The 20,036-nt window shown below is 44.6% G+C and overlaps 1 protein-coding gene across 2 annotated transcripts in view; it reads right to left on the bottom strand.

The window, feature by feature from the left end:
• Positions 1-20,036, bottom strand: part of ST6GAL1 (ST6 beta-galactoside alpha-2,6-sialyltransferase 1) — a 41,306-nt gene that overhangs the window by 9,502 nt on the left and 11,768 nt on the right. For both annotated transcript variants that reach the window (XM_065876167.1, XM_065876168.1), the window contains one exon: positions 13,903-14,000. In XM_065876167.1, coding sequence (XP_065732239.1) covers positions 13,903-14,000 — 98 coding nt within the window. The remainder of the gene's footprint in view (positions 1-13,902; positions 14,001-20,036) is intronic.

The raw sequence follows: 20,036 nt of genomic DNA, 5'->3' as shown, positions 1-20,036 counted from the left end.
CTTTACAAATAGAAACACAGAAGTATAAATCACACAACAGTAGTCAGTTACCTACAAAGCGTGGTGGTGAAACAGGGTGGAAGGAATTCAGGCGTGAGTAACACTCACCTTTTTGGATACCTTTTTGGATAGTTTTGAATTTTGGAAGCATGTTAATATTCTGTGTATTTTTTTTTTTTAAGTAAGGAAAAGGAAAACCTAGAACTGGAACAAAATGAATACAGTTGAATTTCAAATGAATCCATAATCGAAGTGAAGAGAAACAGAAGGACTAATCGAGGTAACTTAGGGTTACCTCATTATTTGGCCATATCCCCTCAGTCTTGGGCAGGGTGTGAAAGAGAATTGCAAACAAATCCTAAACTTTGATAGGTTTTATGTAGAGATATGCAAAACAATTTTCAAATTACTTTCGATGTACTATAGATATGAGCAAATAAATCAGTGTGCTGATGTTGTTAGAAGGGGGATTCTCACTTTGAAAGAAGGGGGGGGTTACAAATACACAATGGGGAAGGCAAGGAATACCTTCATATGGAAAGACTGAGGTATCAATTTAAGTCTGTTATTTCTAAAATAGGTATCTTTGCATGTATATACATGTGTCTGTGTAGGTGTGTATACACACACGTATGCATATGTGTAAATGAATGAATACACATGTATGAGTATTGTGTGTGTACATGCATATATTTCCTCTACCTGCTGAAAGGGCCAAGAAGCAAAGACAACCTCGTTAGGCATGAACATATCTAGTACCTAGATCTTGGTCTCTAATACCATTTTTCACTTAAAGGAACCAGGGCTCCTTGGGAAAAACTGGCATATCCCAGAAGTAGGGTAGGATAGTATGGGGAAATAAAACTTCCCAGGATCTCTCGGCACTCCTGCAAAAAGCCCCAGGCTCCTGAGACTCTTTATAAACAATGAGAATAAAATCGATAGCTATTTGTCTAGTTAATTGCTCTTCTCTGACTCAAAACATAGTAAAACTTCGCTTACCTCCCCCAAGAAGCTAAATGGTTATAGCTCAGACTATATCTCTAGGTTAATACAAAGATACTCTAAGAGACCAGGAAGACCGGGGCAGGAGGAAGGGGCCCAGGAACTTAGGGACAGCTCTAGGTAAGTTTATTTATATTCCAAAGGGCTGGAGTAAGAAGGGGACTCTTTTTCAGCTACCTCCTGCCTTTTATAAGCAAGGGGAAAAAATGACTTATTTTTTGTCCCTTGCTTATAGGGTACCTGGCTACTCATGTAGGATAATTGGCCTGGCTCTTATTGCACTGCACTAGGAATAAGAACATAAGCGGAGACTAATGCACTTCTTACTCTAAGGTATTTAAATAAGAAATCTGTCTCTGAGCCAGAACACTTTGTGTGCGCATTCAGGATAACATTAATAAAGATGAAATATTAAAAACCCAACAGATAGGTTACAAAATGAACTGGAACATCTTGTTATGCCAGAAAGTATAGAAGTATTTTAAAAAATGATGAGGGCATGCATGTCATGGGGAAACAAGAGCCAGCTTGAAGGAACTCCCACTAGCCAGATCTGGGACAAGTTGAACACCTAAGTAGTTCAGAACCATAATGAATTAGAAACCATTGAAAATATAGGAATCTCTGAGTTCTTACCAATAACAAATACAAAAAGAAAAGAAAGAAGGAAGAAAGGGAGGGAGGAAAGGAGGGAGGGAGGAAGGAAATAAATGGAGGAGGAGAAGGGAGGCTTCTTGCTTATAATAAAATTCTGAGTGCCAGCTGGATGACATGGAGAAGGGAGAGCTTAAGTTAAAAGACCCATCATTTTTCAGCCATCATAGTAAAGACTGGCTCAGGCAAAAGTGATCAATGAATGTTAAACGTAGGAGGGAATTTTGATCTGGAGCAGAATAATGGCACAGTATTAAAAGTGTTCACTCACAGACTGCAAGGGAAAAATGTAATTATACAGTGGCCAAATCAAACAACACCATATCCAAGCTGAAGGGCAGATGGACATTGGATGCCTCCTGATATGATGCTCTTAGGAGGATACAGTGTCATTTGTGTAGTTTTCCAGCCAGGAATGCAGAAACTGAATTTAATATTGAGAAAGCATCAGATAAACCCTAAATTTTAAAAAACTTTAAAGAAGGACTTTATTCTTCAAAAATGTCTGTGTCTTAAACGACAGAGGATATGGAAATGTTCTAGGTTGAAGGAGACTAAAGAGGCATAACAACTAGATGCAACACGTGATCCTAATCTGGATCTTGTACTAGAAGAAAAAATATGCCATAAAAGACATTATTGGGTCAATTAACAAAACTGCAATGCAGCCAGATTAAAGTATGGTATCAGTGTAAATGTATGAAGTTGATAACTGTATTTTGGTTACATAAGACATATTCTTAGGATGTCCACATTAAAGTATTATCTTGGTCAGTTCAGTCAACTATAACAAAATACCACAGACTGGATGCCTTAAACAACAGACATTTATTTCTCACAGCTCTGGAGGCTGGGAAGTCCAAGATCAAGGTACCAGCAGATCCAGTTACCAGGTGAGGGCCCACTTCCTGGCTTGCATATGGCTGCTTTCTCCCTGTGTCCTCACATGGTAAAAAAGAGAGCAAGCTCTAGTCGCTCTCCTTTTTTTTTTTTTATGAGGACAGCAATCCCATCATGGAAGCCCCTCCCTCAAGACCTCTTCTATACCTAATTATTTCCCATATGCCCCATCTCCAAATACCATCACATTGGGGGTTAGAACTTCAACATATGAATTTGGGGGAGAAACATTCAGTCCATAACGTTCTACCCCTGTATCCCTCCAAATCATGTCCTTCTCACATACAAAACACATTAATTCTACCCCAACATCCCCAAAAGTTTTAACTCATTCCAGTATCAACTCTAAAGGCTGAAGTCCAAAGTCTTATCTAAATATTATCTAAACCAGAAGAGAGCAAAATGATTCAACCTGAAGTAAAACTCTTCTCCTGCTGTGAACCTGTGAAACTGGAAAATTATGTGCTTCCTAAATACAGTGGTGGAACAGGCATAGAGTAGAGATTCTCATTCCAAAAGGGAGAAATTAGTAGGAAGAAAGAAGTGACAGGTTCCAAGAAAGTCTAAGCCTAGCAAAGTACATACCATTAGATCTTAAGGCTTGAGAATAATCCTCTCTGGTTTGATGCTCTGCCTTATAGATGTGGGGGGGGGGGGGCATCAGTCCCACCTGTGTGGCTCTGCTGGGTAGGAGTCACTCCTCCAAGGCCCTGGGCAGCTGCCATATGGCCTACTGAGGTCAAGGCAGCGCCCTGCCCCCTTTGAAACCAAGGAGGCAGCCCTGATGGTCTCTGAATCACCATTGGGTTCATTCTTCCCTTGTCTTGAAGAATGGTATATGTTTGCGGGCAAAGAGCTCTATAGTTTGGTCCTGTAGAATCTAAGTCTGACAGCCTGCCTTCATTTTGTCCTGTATCCACACTCGTTCAGTTCACACTAGCAGTGTTTCTGCTGGGGTGGCTGGTTAGGTCTGTGGTTCACTCCCACACTGACCTTTTTATCAAATGCTTGTTGGGCCATCCTCTTACTGTTTTTTTCAGAACAAGCTTTCTCATTTTTTGCAATATAGATAAGCTGAGAATTTTCCAAATCTTTAAGTTCTGTTTCCTTTTTGCTAAACAATTCCTTCTTCAATTCATTTCTCTCCTCTCACATTTTACTAAAAGCAGTCATGAGGAACCAAGCCACTCCTTCAGTGCTTTCCCTAAGGCAATTTCTAAAAATTGCCTCAGCTAAATATCCAGTTTCTTCACTCACAAGTGAAGAAAACATTAGAACACAGTTCAGCCAAGTCCTCTGCCACTTTATAACAAGGATCACTTGTTCTCCACTGGTCAATAACATGTTCCTCGTGTTATTTCCATCTGAGAGACCACACCAGAATGGCCTTTATCATCCATATTTCTGCCAACGTTCTGTTCATGATTATTTGTCTTCTCTAAAAAGAGGCGTTCTCGGGCTTCCCAGGTGGTGCAGTGGTTGAGAGTCCGCCTGCCGATGCAGGGGACACGAGTTCGTGCCCCGGTCCGGGAAGATCCCACATGCTGTGGAGCAGCTAGGCCCGTGAGCCATGGCCGCTGAGCCTGCGCGTCCGGAGCCTGTGCTCCACAACAGGAGAGGTCACGGCAGTGACAGGCCCGCGTACTGCAAAAGAAAAAAGGCGTTCTCTCCAGCTCTCCTCTTTTCCTTCTGAGTCCTCACCAGAATTTCCCTCTGTCTGTATTTCTAGCGTGCCCTTCAGAACTCCTCCAGCTTCTACCAGTTTCCCAGTTCCAAAGCCACTTGCACACTTTCAGGTATTTGTTACAGCAGCACTCTGTTTCTCGGCACCAAAAAATCATAGTCTGCTCAGGTTGCGATAACAAAATACCATAGACTGGGTAGCTTAAACAACAGATATTTATTTCTCATAGTTCTGGAGGCTGGGAAGTCCAAGGTCAAGGTGCCAGCAGATTTGGTTCCTGGTGAGGGCTTGCAGATGGCCACCTTCTCACTGTGTCCTTACATGGCAGAGAGAGAGCGAGCTCTGGTCCCTCTTCCTCCTCTTATAAGGATCCTAATCCCTTCATCATGGGGGCGCCACCCTCAGGACCTCATCTAAGCATAATTCTCTCCCAAAAGCCCCACCTCCCTCCAAATACTATCATATTGGATAGTTAAGGCTTCAACATACAAATTTGTGGGAGAGCTGTAAACTTTCGGTCTGTAACATATATTTAGGGCTTGATGTCTGCAATGTATACAACTTACTCTCAAATGAAAAAAAAATATTATGAAAGATGGATAGGCCAGATGATATAGCAATGGGGTAAAATGAAAAAATAAGTGAATCTGGATAAATGGTATATAGGCATTCTTTGTATTTGTCATATTATTGCAACTTTTCTGGAAGTTTTCAAGTATTTTCAAATAAAAAGTTTAAAAAAACGAGGAAGTTTGGAGGCAATCCACTGAGTAAGCAGAAGGTTCTTTGGACTATACTTCATTCAACAAATATTTCTTGTACATCTACTACGTAATGGGCACTATCCTGGGCACTTGGGCATCAATGAACAAAACAGGCCAAAAATGCCTCCTCTCATAGTGGGAGAGCTAGGCGATAAATGAGATGGATAAATTATATGATGGGAGTGAGAAAACATGGACTTAGAACGTGTCACCAGAGAGCCAGGAAAGAGCCCTGGACAGGCCGTTAGGAAGACTTCAGCCTACGTGGGCCTGCCATTGTCCTCTGTGCAACTGTACAGCTCACCTTCTCCTCTCAGGCCTCAGTTATCTCATTTGTAAAATGAAACAATCAGGCAAGACCCTGGGCTTCACAAGGGCCGGGAGCATGTCTGTTTCTGTTTTGCTGCTGTTGTTAGCAGCTGAGTTCTAGCCCTGTTTACAAAGTCTGGCATGGAGCAGGTGATCAGTAATTCATTCTGAAATGAATGAATGGCTAGTTGATCTCCGAAGTCCTTTTCGGCTCTGGGATTTCCAATACCATTTGGATCACCTTAAAGGACGTCATGTCACTTCAGACATCACATCTCATTCCACAGATATTAGAAGGATAATGAGGAAATATTATGAACAACTTTATGCTAACAAAGTCGATAATGTAGAAGAAATGAACAAATTTCTTGAAAGATACAGACTAACAAAGCTCGGGAAGAAGAAACAAGTGACATGAATAACCCTGTGTCTATTAAAGAAGTTGAATTTGTAGCTAAAAACCTTCCCACAAGGTAAATTCTAGGCCCAGATGACTTTACTGGTGAACTCTACCAAACACTCAGGAGAAAAGTAATACCAGTTCTACACAAACCCTTCCAGAAAATTTTACACGAACAATTCCCAGCTCACTCTACAATGACAGCATTACTCTGATATCAAAAATACAGACAGACATAACAAGAAAGGAAAATTACAAACCTATATCCCTCATGAACATAGACGCAAAAATTCCTAGCAAATGACCTCAAAGTGTAGACATTTGATGATTGAGTGAGATTCTGATGTAAGCACTGGTTGTCCGTGGTGACTGAGCCGAAATGTGGTGTGAGGTCAGATAGCAGGTTATTTTAAAGATAGCTATTTTCCACAAATTAAATACAGGTTTTGAATGTTCCCTTTAAGATTCAGTAGTGCCCTCACAGAAAGAACTCCATGCCAAAGAACTCCAGGCCGGGGGTATCGGCCCCACACTGGAGTACGCCCTGCTTTTTTTTCGTTGCAGTAAGAACACTTAACATGAGATCTACCCTCTTAACAAATTTTTAAGTGCAAAATATAGTACTGGTAACTATCGGCACAAGGTAGAGCAGATCTCTGAGAACTTATTTATCTTGCACAATTGAAACTTTATACCCATTGAATAGCAACTTCCCATCTGTCCCTCACCCCAGCCCCTGGCAACCACCATTCAACAATCTGCTTCTATAGAATATTACTCAGCATCAAAAAAGAAGGAAATTCTACCAAATATGACAAATACGGATGAACCTGGAGGACATTATACTGAGTGAAGTAAACCAGACACAGAGGACAAATACTGCACGATTCCACTTACATGAGGTATCTAAAAAATAGTCAAACTCATGCAAAAAGAATATACTCTGCTTCTGCACCGCACCTTTACTGGCTCTGCGTGTGTGTATGTTGGGGAGCGGGGTGTGTCTTCTTCTCTTCAACTAAACGGAAGCCCTTCTGAGGAGGAGAGCGTCGCGTTCTCCTGCTCTTCCCCCATACTAGGCAGGGTCTTAAGGGAGCTTATTCGATTGACTGAATGGAATCTAGGTAGCTGGCTGCACACCAGATGTATGGGCTACACAGGGAAGAGAAGACCAAGGGCAGCTCTGGCACGTTGAAAGCCACTTATGACCCAGAGGTTTGGAATAAGAAGGCACCCTGTGTCCAGTATCATGAAGTCGAGCCCCTTCTCTGTTTCTGAAAAATATCAGCGACCTAGAAGAGCTTAAAGAAAGCTCAGGGGAATTAATGTACCGCCGGCAAACAAACCTAGATCCAAATCCACCTCTACTGCTTAGTTTCTGTGCTACCCTGAGCAACTCGCTTCAACTCTTTGAACCTTAGTGTCTTTATCTAAAATGGTGTTTTGTGGCCACACCTCACGGAGTTGTCATGAAATGTGATAAAGACAGGTATGGCCCTTAGACAACAGAAGTATTTAGTAAGTGGCGTCAGCTAATATCTCAAGATAAGCCCCATTAAGTGATCTGGCAATGCCCTGGGTGAAGTCCAGTCCACCTATCACTATGCACAGGGTGTAGGTTTTCTCTTCCCAAACCTGTACAAGAGCTTCTAAGGAAGCCACTGGGCCCAGCAGGGGCTCAGCTGAGTCTGACGAAACCTTTACACTTAGAGTCACAATTGAATTTGTTTGAAGACCCGCATTTAGCTCTATGTGGTTTCCCTATGGAAACAACACCTGGCACATACACGCCTGCGTACAGCTGCTGAAACTTCACGGTATGACACCGTTCTCTTTAAAAAGCCGTCTTCTCAATTAGAAACCACCTCTTTGTTTTCCATGGCTTTGTCACAGGCCAGATGCACAAAAGGCTGTCCTCTGCATGTGAGGAGGCTGGGAGCTAAACAAACAAAACCGGGCCCAGCTGCCGTCCAGAGGAGCTCTCCCTCTGGGAAGAAAATGAGCTGCTCAAAGGCACAATTTACCAAACCCACAGCTATTCCCCCAGGAACTTTGGGGTGCCAGGTGCTGTCTGGGTGCGATGGTGGGGACTCAGTTTGCCCAGAAACAGACACAAAACAGCTGGGATAACCAACTGGGACAAAAGATAGAGGAGACAGACTGCCAGCTTCCTAGGATACCAATATGAGAAAGGGCCGTAATAGAAGGGCATCAGTCACATGTCAGTATCACAAGGAGCAAGGTCACACGGCTGCCCGTGACCAGTGTTAAAGCAACAGGCTTGATGTTTAGTGCCACTTACAGGAAGAGAGGAAGGAGGGTCAGCGTGCCTGAAGAGGATGGGAAGGGCTTTCTTGAGAGTGGATTGGGCACCCTGGGAAGTCAGCCACCCCCTCTCAGCCCTGGCAAAGGGACCACAGCCATCCAGAAGTACAGGAAAAAAGGCTGTACCTCAGTGGAAAACTATGCATTGTCTGCAGCATTCCCTTCCTCTTTATCAGATTCTAATCCTGTGAGAGCTGTTTTGCAGCGCTTTGTAAGTTGTAGTGAACTACAGACACGCTTATTCAACCTTGCCCAGTAGAGTTTCAGTTAAATTCCCTCTTCCTCCTGCCCACCTCGTGACAAAAAACAGTTGCATTCCTTTATTCAGATTTTGTACTGTTTTGACTTCTCCTCTGAACCGGTTATAACATCTGCCTGGTTCCCTCCTCATATGAATAAAATAGACACTATCTGTATGATAGTCATGAACTTACTTTTTCCTGAAAATTATCCTTTAATTTTCTCCCTTCTGCTGGGCACCTCTGAAGCGTCCCCAAGCTGGCTGATATCCCTGCTGGGAGCCAAGATGCCCACTTGCCTGGGAAATGGGAGGGCACGGTGACTGCCCAGCAGACACAGGCAGGCCTTCACGCTGCACTAGTGACAAAGGCCACCCTTTACACAGCCTTTGCTTCAGCATGAGGGCCTCTGAGTGACATGCTCCACGCTCAGTAATCTCACTGGATCCTTCAAAGATCCAGCAGGGCAACTTTTCTTATTTCCCTTTACAAATAAGGGAACTGAGGCTCAGAAAGATAAGGCGACTTGCTCAAGTCACTCATGCAGTTAGGTACTGAGGGAGAAATCTGATCAAGGTCTGTCTCTTAATTCCCAGGCAACCTTACCTTGGCTTTATTTTCTTTCATTGAGGTATAGTTGGTGAACAGTATTATATGTTTCAGTCACGATATAGTGACTATGTTTAAAGGTTATACTCCACTTAAAGTTCTTATAAAATAAATTCCCTGTGCTGTACAATATATCCTTGTAGCTTTTTACTTTGTACCTAGTAGTTTTCTACCCCTTCATCCCCTGCCCCTATCTTGCCCCTCCCCACTGGTAACCACTAGTTTGTTCTTTGTATCTGTGAGTCTGTTTTTGTTGTTACATTCACTAGTTTGTTTTATGTTTTAGATTCCACATATAAGTGATATCCTACAATATTTATCTTTCTCTGACTTATTTCACTCAGCATAATACCATCCAAGTCCATCCATGTTGTTGCAAATGGCAAAATTTCATTCTTTTTTACGGCTGAGTAATATTCCATTGTATACATGCACCACATCTTCTTTATCCATTCATCTGCTGATGGACACTTGGGTTTCTTCCATGTCTTGGCTATTGTAAATGGTACTGCAGTGAACATTGGGGTGCACGTGTCTTTTCTCAGCATTGTTTTTGTTTTCTTTGCATATATACCCAGGAGAGCAATTGCTAGAAATTAAAGTTTCAGAATCTTTGAGGATTGAGGGTTAGTTCTTCGCTAAACACCTGTAAGAGATGCCCGAGAAGGGAGCAGCCTCCCGAATCCAAGAGAATTTTCAGGCCTCCTCCGTGCTCCCTCTCTTGCTTGCAGCTTCCTACTGATCTGCAGATCATACCACCCCTGAGCAAACAGAGTTGGACTTCTCTCTGAATCCACACTCCCCAACTTCGAAGCGGCTAGCATGGCCTGGAGACCCTACTCCACTCCTCTGGTTTACTCTTTCCTCAATGACAATTTCAAACCTTCTTGGCTCAAACCTCCTCTACTGAGACCTCTCTTCCCCTCAGCCTCCCTACGAAAAGCCTCCTTTTCTCTGTACCCTACTTTGCAGAGAAAATTGAAGCCCCGTCATCCTTCCACTAGAGACGGCCTCCAGCTACTCCCCTGCATCCTTCTTCCCTTCTGACCCCTCCTGACCCCTCCTGCTGGGGTTAATCCTCCACTAGGCTTTGGATCCACCACTCCCACCACTGACTTAATTATCTCCTCTTTTAAGTATATTCAGTTTCTCTGTCAACTGGTTTTCTCCTCATTGACTTAAATTTGTGTGTGTGACAAAATATGTATAACATAAAATGCACTCTTTTAACCATTTTGGAGTGTACAGTTCGGTGGCATTAAGTACATTCATGCTGTTATACAACCATCACCACCATCCATCTCTAGAACTCTTTCATCTTCTTCTGAAACTGAAACTCTACATCCTCTTTCCTCTCAGGCCCTGGTAACCACCATTCTATTTCCTGTCTCTAGGAGCTTGACCACTCCAGGGACCTCATATAAGTGGAATCATATAGTGATTGTCCTTTTGTGACTGTCTTCCCATTGACTTTTTTTTTTTTTTTGCGGTACATGGGCCTCTCACTGTTGTGGCCTCTCCCTCTGCGGAGCACAGGCTCCGGATGCGCAGGCTCAGCGGCCACGGCTCACGGGCCCAGCCGCTCCGCAGCATGTGGGCTCTTTCCAGACTGGGGCACGAACCCGTGTCCCCTGCATCGGCAGGCGGACTCTCAACCACTGCGCCACCAGGGAAGCCCCCCATTGACTTTTAAACATACTCAATTCTCTGCAATCTAAAAAATGAAAAGAACAAAAACTGGCCCTGGAACCCTCAACTCTCTATAGCTATTGCCGTATTTCTCTCTGCCCGTCGGAGCCAGACTTCTTGCAAGAACTCTCCACATTTTCCTCCCTCCCCACTCCTCCACACTCTCCAATCTGGCTTCACCGATCTCCCTAGCGGCTGTCGCTGAGGCCAACGGTGGCCTCCATTTTGCTAAGGAGAGAACGATGCTTTTCGATCTTCATCTAAATTGGCCTCTCAGCAGTGTCTGATGGCTCTGATCTCCTTCTCGCTGCTCTCATTACCCAAACCCCCTGCATGGATTTTTCCTCTCTCTACACTCCCTCTAGTGCCCTCATTTGGTCCCACTGTTTCACTGCCACATAGACAGAGATGATTCACAGACCCTCATCTGTAGCCCAGACCTCTCCACTGAACTCCAGTCCCATCTCTATACCTGCCTACTGGACCTCTCTTCACAGACACGTAAAAGGCAGCTCAGATCAACCATAGGCAGAACCACGTTTTTGATCCCTGCCCCCCCTCTCTGACCCTACCCGCCCCTCACAACCCAAAACATCTGCCAGTACTCCTTCCCGTCTCAGTGACTAGCTGGCCAGTTACGCAAGCCGGAAACCCAGGAGCACCTGTGGCCCCCCTCCCTTCACCTCTCACGCCCAACCACACGCTGGGTAGCTCTCCAATCCATTCTTTCCTCACAGTCCCCTTCATTTCCACTGTGGCGTAACTGCCAGCATTGCTAGTCCACACGATTGCAAGAGCCCCTAAGTGTGTCTGTCCATCCACCGCACCCACTGCACTGACCAGGTGGAAGCCAGAGGGGTTTACAAAATGCAAGTCTGGCTATGCCTCAGAGAAGAAAACAGGCACCATGGCCTGGCTCCTCCTCACCCTCAGCCTCGTCCCTCTCTACATCCCCACCACCCAGACTCACCTCTTCCCAGGTCCTGGTGCGTCCCAGCTCCCTTCCACACAGGCCTCACCCACGCTGCTGCCTCTTCTCCCACTTCTCGCCGTCTACCCTCACTCCTCGGGCGCGGTGAAGAATCACCTCCTCACTTCTTCCTGACTTTCCTGCCTAGGGAAGATTCCCCTTTATGGGCTCTGGTAGCACCTTAACCCTCTCCTTTGTAGCTGTCTGTTGTAACTTTATCTTTGTTTGTATGACTATTGGATGGTATCACGAGAACAGGGCTGAGTCTGTTTCGCTCACCAACGTACCCCCGACACCCACCTCAGTTCTGCACACATAAATATCAGAGCAGGTAACACTTATGCGTAAGTGCCGGCCGCTAAATGCTTCGCATGGATCTTCTCACTTATTCCCCACAGCAACCCTGTGAGGAGGTACTGTTATTCTCCCCTCTCCCCTCTTTACAGAGGCATAAGGAGCTTAGGCGTGATCGTTTAGCTAAGAGAGGCAGAGCTGGTTTTGACGGCAGTCAGGCTAGCTGCAGTCTCTGTCCACCACTGCGCCCTGCGCAGCACCGTCCCTGTTTGTGTTAGGAAGCAAGGGTAAGTAAACCTTTCTCCTGGGTATTTAGGTACCATCTTATACAGAAGCAGAAGTTAGGCATTAGCATTCCCTGGGGAGCCCTCCAGCTCCAGGTTTCTGTGACTGTGGCACAAGAAGGGACGGGAGAAAAAGAAGGGAAAGCTCATCCCAACCCCTCTGCCTGATCTTCTAGACTTGCCAGAGTCAGCAGCCATGAAGCTCCAGCCTCACCTCCCTCTGTGGCGCAACACGAATCCAGACCCCATCCCCACCCTGCCAGGGCTGTTTGAGGGCCCCCTCGTCTCCTGTGCAGCTCTGTCCTGCCGATCCCACTGTTTGGATGCCTTCCTAGTACTGTTTCTCTAGATCCTGCCCATCTCTCAAAGCCTAGCTCAAGCGCCACTTGCTCCGGAGACTCTCTTGCCGACGAATCTCTTTCTTTTAACCTGCCCTCTTATAGCTTATCACAAAAGTAATGTAAAAACCCCAAACATAAGGTTGAACAGAAACAGGTATTAGAAGCACAGAGGGGCTGCTGGAGGACGTTACGATGTTAGAAAGTGACAACATCAACATCATCATTCAAATAGTAATAGAAGTATTAGAAGAAGAATCGAAAACAAGATGGTGGCCTCTTGCAAAGGAGTTAAGTCCCATCATAAAAAGGTTCCTAGGACTGTGGGCCTCAGATGGAAAGCAGGCCATGCAGGAAGCAGCTTCTGCCCAGATGGTGAGTTCCTGAAGGTCAGGCAGTGAAGAGATTGCTGAGAGAAACAGGGAAGTGGAGGCCTGGCAGAGGGGAGGAGAAATGCATATTCTGCTGGGACGGTGCTGAAAGGGCACTTAGGGTCACTTCCAGGATCCAATCCACACCCACGAGCCCTAGAAAGCGTACAGAGTCTAAACACTGACAGAAAACCCCCCAAGGCTTACACGTATACTCAGAAAAAAGACAAACATTGGTGGTCGGGAGTGAGGTGAATGCGTTTATAGCCCTATTGTGCTATTTTTGATATATGTGCAATCCAGTTTTTTCCACTAATGCAATCCATTAGCAGAACTTTGTGGCGAGAGTACTTCTCAAGTTCCCATTAGTATAGAGAAATCAGCGTACGCTACCTGGAAATACTTCAGGAAATGAATAGTCTAGGGGGATTCATGAGTTAATACCTGAATTGTAATGCTGTATTACACATAAATTACACTGTGATGCTGTCTTATAATATTTGGATAAGGCTCTACAGCATATAAAGCACACCCACGTTCATTGCTTTATTTACTTTTCACGACAGTCCTCTCTCTCCCTGGATATCCTCTGTTGTCCCTTGGGCAACACTCTGGATGTGACCTGCGGCCACAGGGACAGCAGAACTCGGCTTTCTCTGGACACTGGACACCTCCAGTAATGCAGACTAATGCCACAGGGGCTTTCCCATGACCACAGTACCAGACTGGATCATGGAATCACTGTCTTCTCTTTCTCCATGAGGAATCCAGGACGCAGGAAGGGCAAGGGACTTAATTAAGCCGGTGGCTTTGATGTGCTCCTAGTAAATACATTCTACTTCAGAGCCCATGGATTTTCTCGTGTATTCCTCACAACAGCCCTGTGAGGAAGAGGCATGAGTAACTTAGGCATGATCTTTTAGCTAAGAGAGGCAAAGCTGGTTTTGATGGCAGGCAAGCTAACTGCAGAGTCTCTGTACTGACCACCGCACCCTGCTCAGCACCGTCCATGACTGTGTCAGGAAGGGAACGTCTCTCACTATACTTCTGCACAGAAGAAAGTTTACCTGAGAGTTCATCAGGCGAATGGTGGTTCTCGTGCCCACATCTTGTTGGAAGTTGGCTGTGGGTGCCCCATTAAACCTCAGGACTGCATCGTGATCATCTATAAACCACAAGGAAACAGAACACATCAGCAGTGATGACGACGTGAGCGTCAGCAATATGCAGAGAGCAGTCTGGAGGGAGAGGGGGCAGGAGGAAGGGCGCGGCAAGAGAATAATACATCCTAATCTTTATCTCATCCTGGTGCACAGGGGACAATGATCGTATCTGCACAGTGCGATCAGGTCAAGTTCACAGACAGAGGCGGCCGACTCTCTGCCCAACCACTGCGAAGGCTAAAGAGGTCCGTAGGGTGGTGTTCCCGAAATCCACTCGATGATGCCAGCGTGCCTGGGCACAGGGACAGCGTGCACAGGGCCAGTGCACTACTCATAGTGGGATCACTGTTCCAGTTACCAAAGGAGCAAATCAGATCCTCTCGGTATTACCAGTAGGTCATACTTCTATCCCTGTCAGAAAAATGAAGATCCTACCATAAGCTTGGTCTAACCCACAAGTGCAAAGCACCCCATGGCATTCTGAAAAGCTTGCAGGGCACAGCAAATGAAAGAGATTCACTATGGCATCCAAGACAGCTCCTGAAGTGTCCCATTTAGGAACACGAGCCCCAGGAAGGGTCACAAACCTGGGTGGTGGCAGAGGTGGAAAAGAGGTCATAGAGCTAAACTGAACCCCGTATTTTCTATTAAAAATTTAAAAAGTGCTTTGTCAAAAATAATGTCTTAAATCCAGCCAAGATCAAACAGACCATCTTTTTAAAGATCCACTCACTCCCCAGCTCTGGTTCTCTGTCCTTCTAGCTGTTTAAGCAGGGTTTGGAAGACTTGGAGAAGATTCTCTGCCTGGCAATGACCAATCTGATGGGGGAGGGAACTGATGACTTCTAAGATCCGTCCTAACCCGGAGCCTCTGTGAGCCTGTGAGAGCTCATCTCAAGCTTATTTGATCAAACAAACTTCGGTTCACCACTGAAATCTGCACCAGATTTGGAGGTCAGCCCAAACCTCTGTTGTTCTGTTTCTCTCTGTGCAGGCTTATTTTGGGCGGTTCTTCATGCACAAAGGTGGCATCAGGAGAAGAGGGGTAGGAGTGGATTTTGGCTCAATGTAAGAGGACCTAACGGAAAATACCCACAGAATTAAGGGAAGAAGGCCTCCCTCTTTATTTCAATTCTAACGTATATACCAAACCTCAGGAATCTAGACATCTCATTCACAAAAACAACCCTATCCTCAATCCCAGGACAAAATTTTTATCAAAATCGTTTAAAAGTTACATGAGATGCCCATAGTCCAAACATTATCAGATAACAGGACAGGCACACAGAACTGCAAATCGAGCAGGAAGTTTATCTTTACACAACTCAGATTGCAACAAGTTTTGTCAGAATCAGTCACTGATTTCAAAAGTGACCAGTAGTAACCACACTAGAAATGTTGATTTATCAGAAACTCCACTTGGTCAATTTTCCCATTTCACAGGTGAATAAACCTGAGAGTCCCAGTAGACAAGAATGACAAGCTCAAATGGAGTCATTGAGAGTTAAAATAAAAGGACTATTTACAAAGTTGTAGGTCGAGTTTAACAAGGTAGAGATGGACAAGGAAAGGGACCATACCCCAGGCTTGGCCACAGCAGGGAACCAATCCCACCCCTACACCTAAGGCAGCAGGAGGAGCAGAGACCCCACCCCCCACCCCAGGAAGCCCACCTGGTGGGAATTGCGAAGGGAATCATTACCCCAGCCTCTCCTCCTCCCCTCTGACTTCTAGGCCTGGAGGGAAAAGGGGAGACACAGACAGGGCTGCCTGAAAGGGGCTGAAACTTACAGCCAAAGGAGAGAAGGAGGCTGTGGTTACAGGTTCCTTCTGCAAGGGCGGGGAGGAGGGGGACAGACACCCTGGCCTCACTCTCCTTCTTCTTCTCAGTTCTGTACCAGCGTTACTACTGTCCAGTCCCAAATCAAAGCCAGAGAGCAAGGACATCCAGTTGACACAGTCCAAATTTCTATTTCCCCAGGCAGAGTCATAGGAAAGCATGGAGAGTGAATTTGCGGGGGACAGATGGAGAACGCCCAGCACAGGTGGCTTGAGATAGGTCCTTGGTGTTGACCATGAGAAAGGAGAATGCTTTTATTCCTTCAATAAATACTGATAAAGCTCGTACTCTCTGCCAGACACAGTTCTAGGTGCTGGAGACAATGGCTGTGAGCATGAAATCAAGGTCCTTGCCCTTAGAGACCTCAAGATCTACTGCAAGGAGGCAGACAATAGATAAGCACAACAACCCACATTCGAGATAATTACAGATTGTGATTAACGCTATGGCACAAAATAATAACCTATAATGGAAAAGAATCTGAAAAAGAATACACACACACACACACACACACACATATATACACACACACACGTATAACTGACTCACTTTGCTGTACATCTGAAACATTGTAAATCAACTATACCTCCATAAAAAAATAAAAATTAACAAAAAATACTATGACACGAATAAACTGAGCTGTGTAACAGAGACCCCGAGGGAATCTCCTTTAGATAGAGGGATTGTTCAGGGACTGCGTCTGAGCTGAGACCCACAGGGCATAGGAAGGGCCCAGGAAAGTAAATTCCAGCCAAAGGACACAGCAGTGTCAAGACCCCAAGGAGGGTAAGGACTTGGCTGGGGACAAGTGAGTGAAGGAAAGAAAAAATAAAAAGTGCAATGAAAGAGGTTGGCAGGAAGCAGATCATGCAGGCTGTGGAGGCCAGGTATGAAGTTTGGATTTTATTCTAAGATTTTTAAATCAAAGAAGAGAACTTTAAAACAGACCACTAAATTTGAGCTTATAAAAAAAGGGATCAGATCCTTGTTTGCCGAACTGTCCTTTGCTGTTGCTACTGAAAACTAAGACTTTCAACCTCAAATAGGTCTTCAGGAAATCCCTAGGAAAAATCCACAGCTACTGGGATCCCAGAAAACAAGCCTTGAAGGGGGAAAGCTGTAGAAAACAGGGGCCTCCACTTCTCTGTAACTTAGAATTAGCAGAAAAAGATGCAAATTAGAAAAGGAAGAAATAAATGCACCACGATATGCACATGATATAACTGCATGCCTAGAAAATTCAATAGAATCAGCTTGTTAGTAAATTCATAAATACATCAAAATCTACTGTGTCCAGGTATAAGAACTCTAAATAGCTAGAAATTGTGGTGAAAGAAATTTTATCATTATTTGGACCAAACGTTTCTTATATTTTCCAGTCAGCTTAATGAATCACATAACCATGTATGAAAGACTACATTCTGATTCTGGTCAGGAAAACTAGATATGATACAGATCAGGTTTGGCAAACTATGGCCCACAGGCCAAATCTGACCTGCCTTGTTTTTGTAAATAAAGTTTTATTGGAACTTAGGTACATTCATTTATTACTGTCTAGGGTCGATTTTACACTAAAATAGCAGAGTCATTGTAAGAGACACTGTATGTCCTCAAAAGAAAAAATATTTACTCTCTGGCCCTTTATAGGAAAAGTTTGCTCACCCCCGATATAAACAATCATGCTCTCTGAGCTGTTCAACCCAGTCTTCACTCTGCCCAAGAACTCCATCTACCCCCAGATATGCCCAAATTCCATCCCCCACCCTTGCCTTCCATCATATGGTAGGTACATGCTTACTTCTCTTCCAGCCCTTCTCACTGGCCCTTCAGAATTTGTATCTATCTATCTATCTATCTATCTATCTTGTCCCTGTTCTCTCCTTGTCCTTCAAATGTAAACTTTTTTTCTAGGTTTTCTCATCAGTCCTCTTTCCTGGACTACAACTATCACCTTGATACAAATGACTCCTAAATCTGATCTCCCACCTTGACACTTTTTCCTGGAAGAAAATACCCAACTGCATCTATGAAGGGAAATTCACAAACACTTCAGACTCAGCACATCCAAGATGGAACCTGTCCTCCTCCAGGAGCCTGCTCCCAAGCCAGAGACCCTGGCTCCTGCCTCTCACTCGAGGTCATTTCTAGTGAGAACCAAGTTCTGTCTCTTCTACCTCATGCTGCCTCTCATGTCAGACCATTTCAACCCACCTCCACTACCACCGTTCAACAGGCCTGGCGCTTCTCACTTGGATATGACGATAGTCCCTAACAGCAGAGAGGCTGTACAGCAGTCCCCATGGAGAAGGGGACTCAGAGAAATGAGAAGTCTCTCCAAAACACACATGATCCCATCACTCGCTTGCTCAAACACCTTCTAGGGCTCTTCGTGGCTTAAAGAATGAAATCCACAGTCCTTAAGACCATCAGCGTTCTCTAAGAACTTACCCCCGCCTACCTTTCTGACCTCATTGCTCAGCCCTCTTCACCTTGTGGGGCCCTACGGCCCAGGCAAACGGGATTATCTGTGATGCTTAAACATACTCTGCACGTTTTTCCGTGCAGCCTTTGCTTCTTGCTTTTGCCTCAGTTCAGAACGCTCTTCTCCTCTCTTCCAGGGGAGCAAGTCAGGAAGAGTATCAAGGGATTATTTTAACCTGGAAAGGGATTCATTCATTAGTATAAAGCTACAATCACCATGAGGCGCAAGAGCAGAGATGAGGCTAAGTGTGGGCCCCTTGGACTCAAACACCCCGGTTTCAAGTCCCAGTCTACCGTTAACCAGCTGCGTAACCTCTCTGAGTGTCCGCACTTAGCTCCTGAGTAAAATGGGAGCAACGCGTGGGATTACTGGGAGGATTAAAAGAGCAAGGCTTGTTATGCATACAGCAGGTACACCATACATGTTACTCCTATTAATTCTAATATTTTTTAAATGTGCTACTGCTTGAAATGAATAGTCAAACAAACCTAAGATACTTTACATGTATGCGTATCAAAAACAATTGAAAATGACTGTGCCCACCATCGGCTGGTTTGTGGGGCTGCCGGAGACACAACACATTGTTACAGTCCCTCTGGTAAACAATTTTGTAATGGACCAAAAAAAAAGAGCCATAAAACATATCTTACTTTGGTCTTCTACCGCCACTCCTGAGGATATTTCCCCTTTGGAGGGCAGTAGTAGTCACTTCCCCGAAACCTCCTTAGCAGTACTATTTATAAGAGCAAACAGTTTGAAACCATTTGATATGTTCAACAGTTGGGACTAAGCTGGACAAATTCCAGGTGTAGTGGGAAGGCTGGGGCCTGTGGAGCTCAGAGGCCTTTAACAAAGGGACTTTCCTTTCCCTCTCCTCTTTGTATTCTAAGTTCCTCTTTGGTATTGTTGATGAGTCCATGGCTGAATAAAAGAATACATGAATGAATTCCTTAAAATTTTTGTTAGACTAAATGCCCAAAGGAAATAACCCTATAAAAGGCAGAACATTTGAAGTGTAGCATGCAATTTTTGTTAGATCTCAGGACCAAAATGCTTCCATGGAAATACATATTTGAAATTATAACTCCAGTCTATAGAGAAAGGTTATTTTAATTAATGTTTAGTTAAATCCATAAAACTCCAACGTTTTATGGAGTGCGTAAAAATAAAGACGATAGTTCCAATTCATGGGAGTATTAAGCTCTGCCTGAAGCTGCAGCACGATTCCGGCCAGGCAGAGACTATAATGACTTGGGGAGAAAGAAAGAAATGTAGTTCCATTATGGATGAACAAAAACCAATTACATTTAGTTTCTAGGAAACGAAGTCCAAAAGAAACCAAAAGAGCAAAAGCAGAAGCAGAAGTTGGGGTGGGACTGGTTATCTTGGCAGCTTTTCTTCCAAAGTGCTGCCTATTTGGAGAGTTATGAAATATGATCTCACCACTTCTTCCTGCTCTAGAGAATCCAATTTGCTTCTCCTTTTCTTCTTTTGAGAGCCTGTGCTTGGTTTCAGACCATTTTTCCTGGCAGTCAGATGAAGGATATAAAAAAGGAGACACATGACCTCACCTGCTCCAGTACCTTCCAGAGCCTGACAGAAGAGCTAGGCTTCCTATGCTTTGCTTTCTTTAGCCTGATTCATTTCGCAGTCAAGGAAAACACATTCTCTCAAAATAAGGGAACTAAGGAGCTTTAGGCAAATCCATAGCTCTGT

Source organism: Phocoena phocoena, chromosome 4 (genome assembly GCF_963924675.1).
Source record: "Phocoena phocoena chromosome 4, mPhoPho1.1, whole genome shotgun sequence".
NCBI classification, from domain to species: domain Eukaryota; kingdom Metazoa; phylum Chordata; class Mammalia; order Artiodactyla; family Phocoenidae; genus Phocoena; species Phocoena phocoena.
Note: the sequence above shows the minus strand (reverse complement) of the source record. Positions and strands in the feature narration are given on the sequence as shown.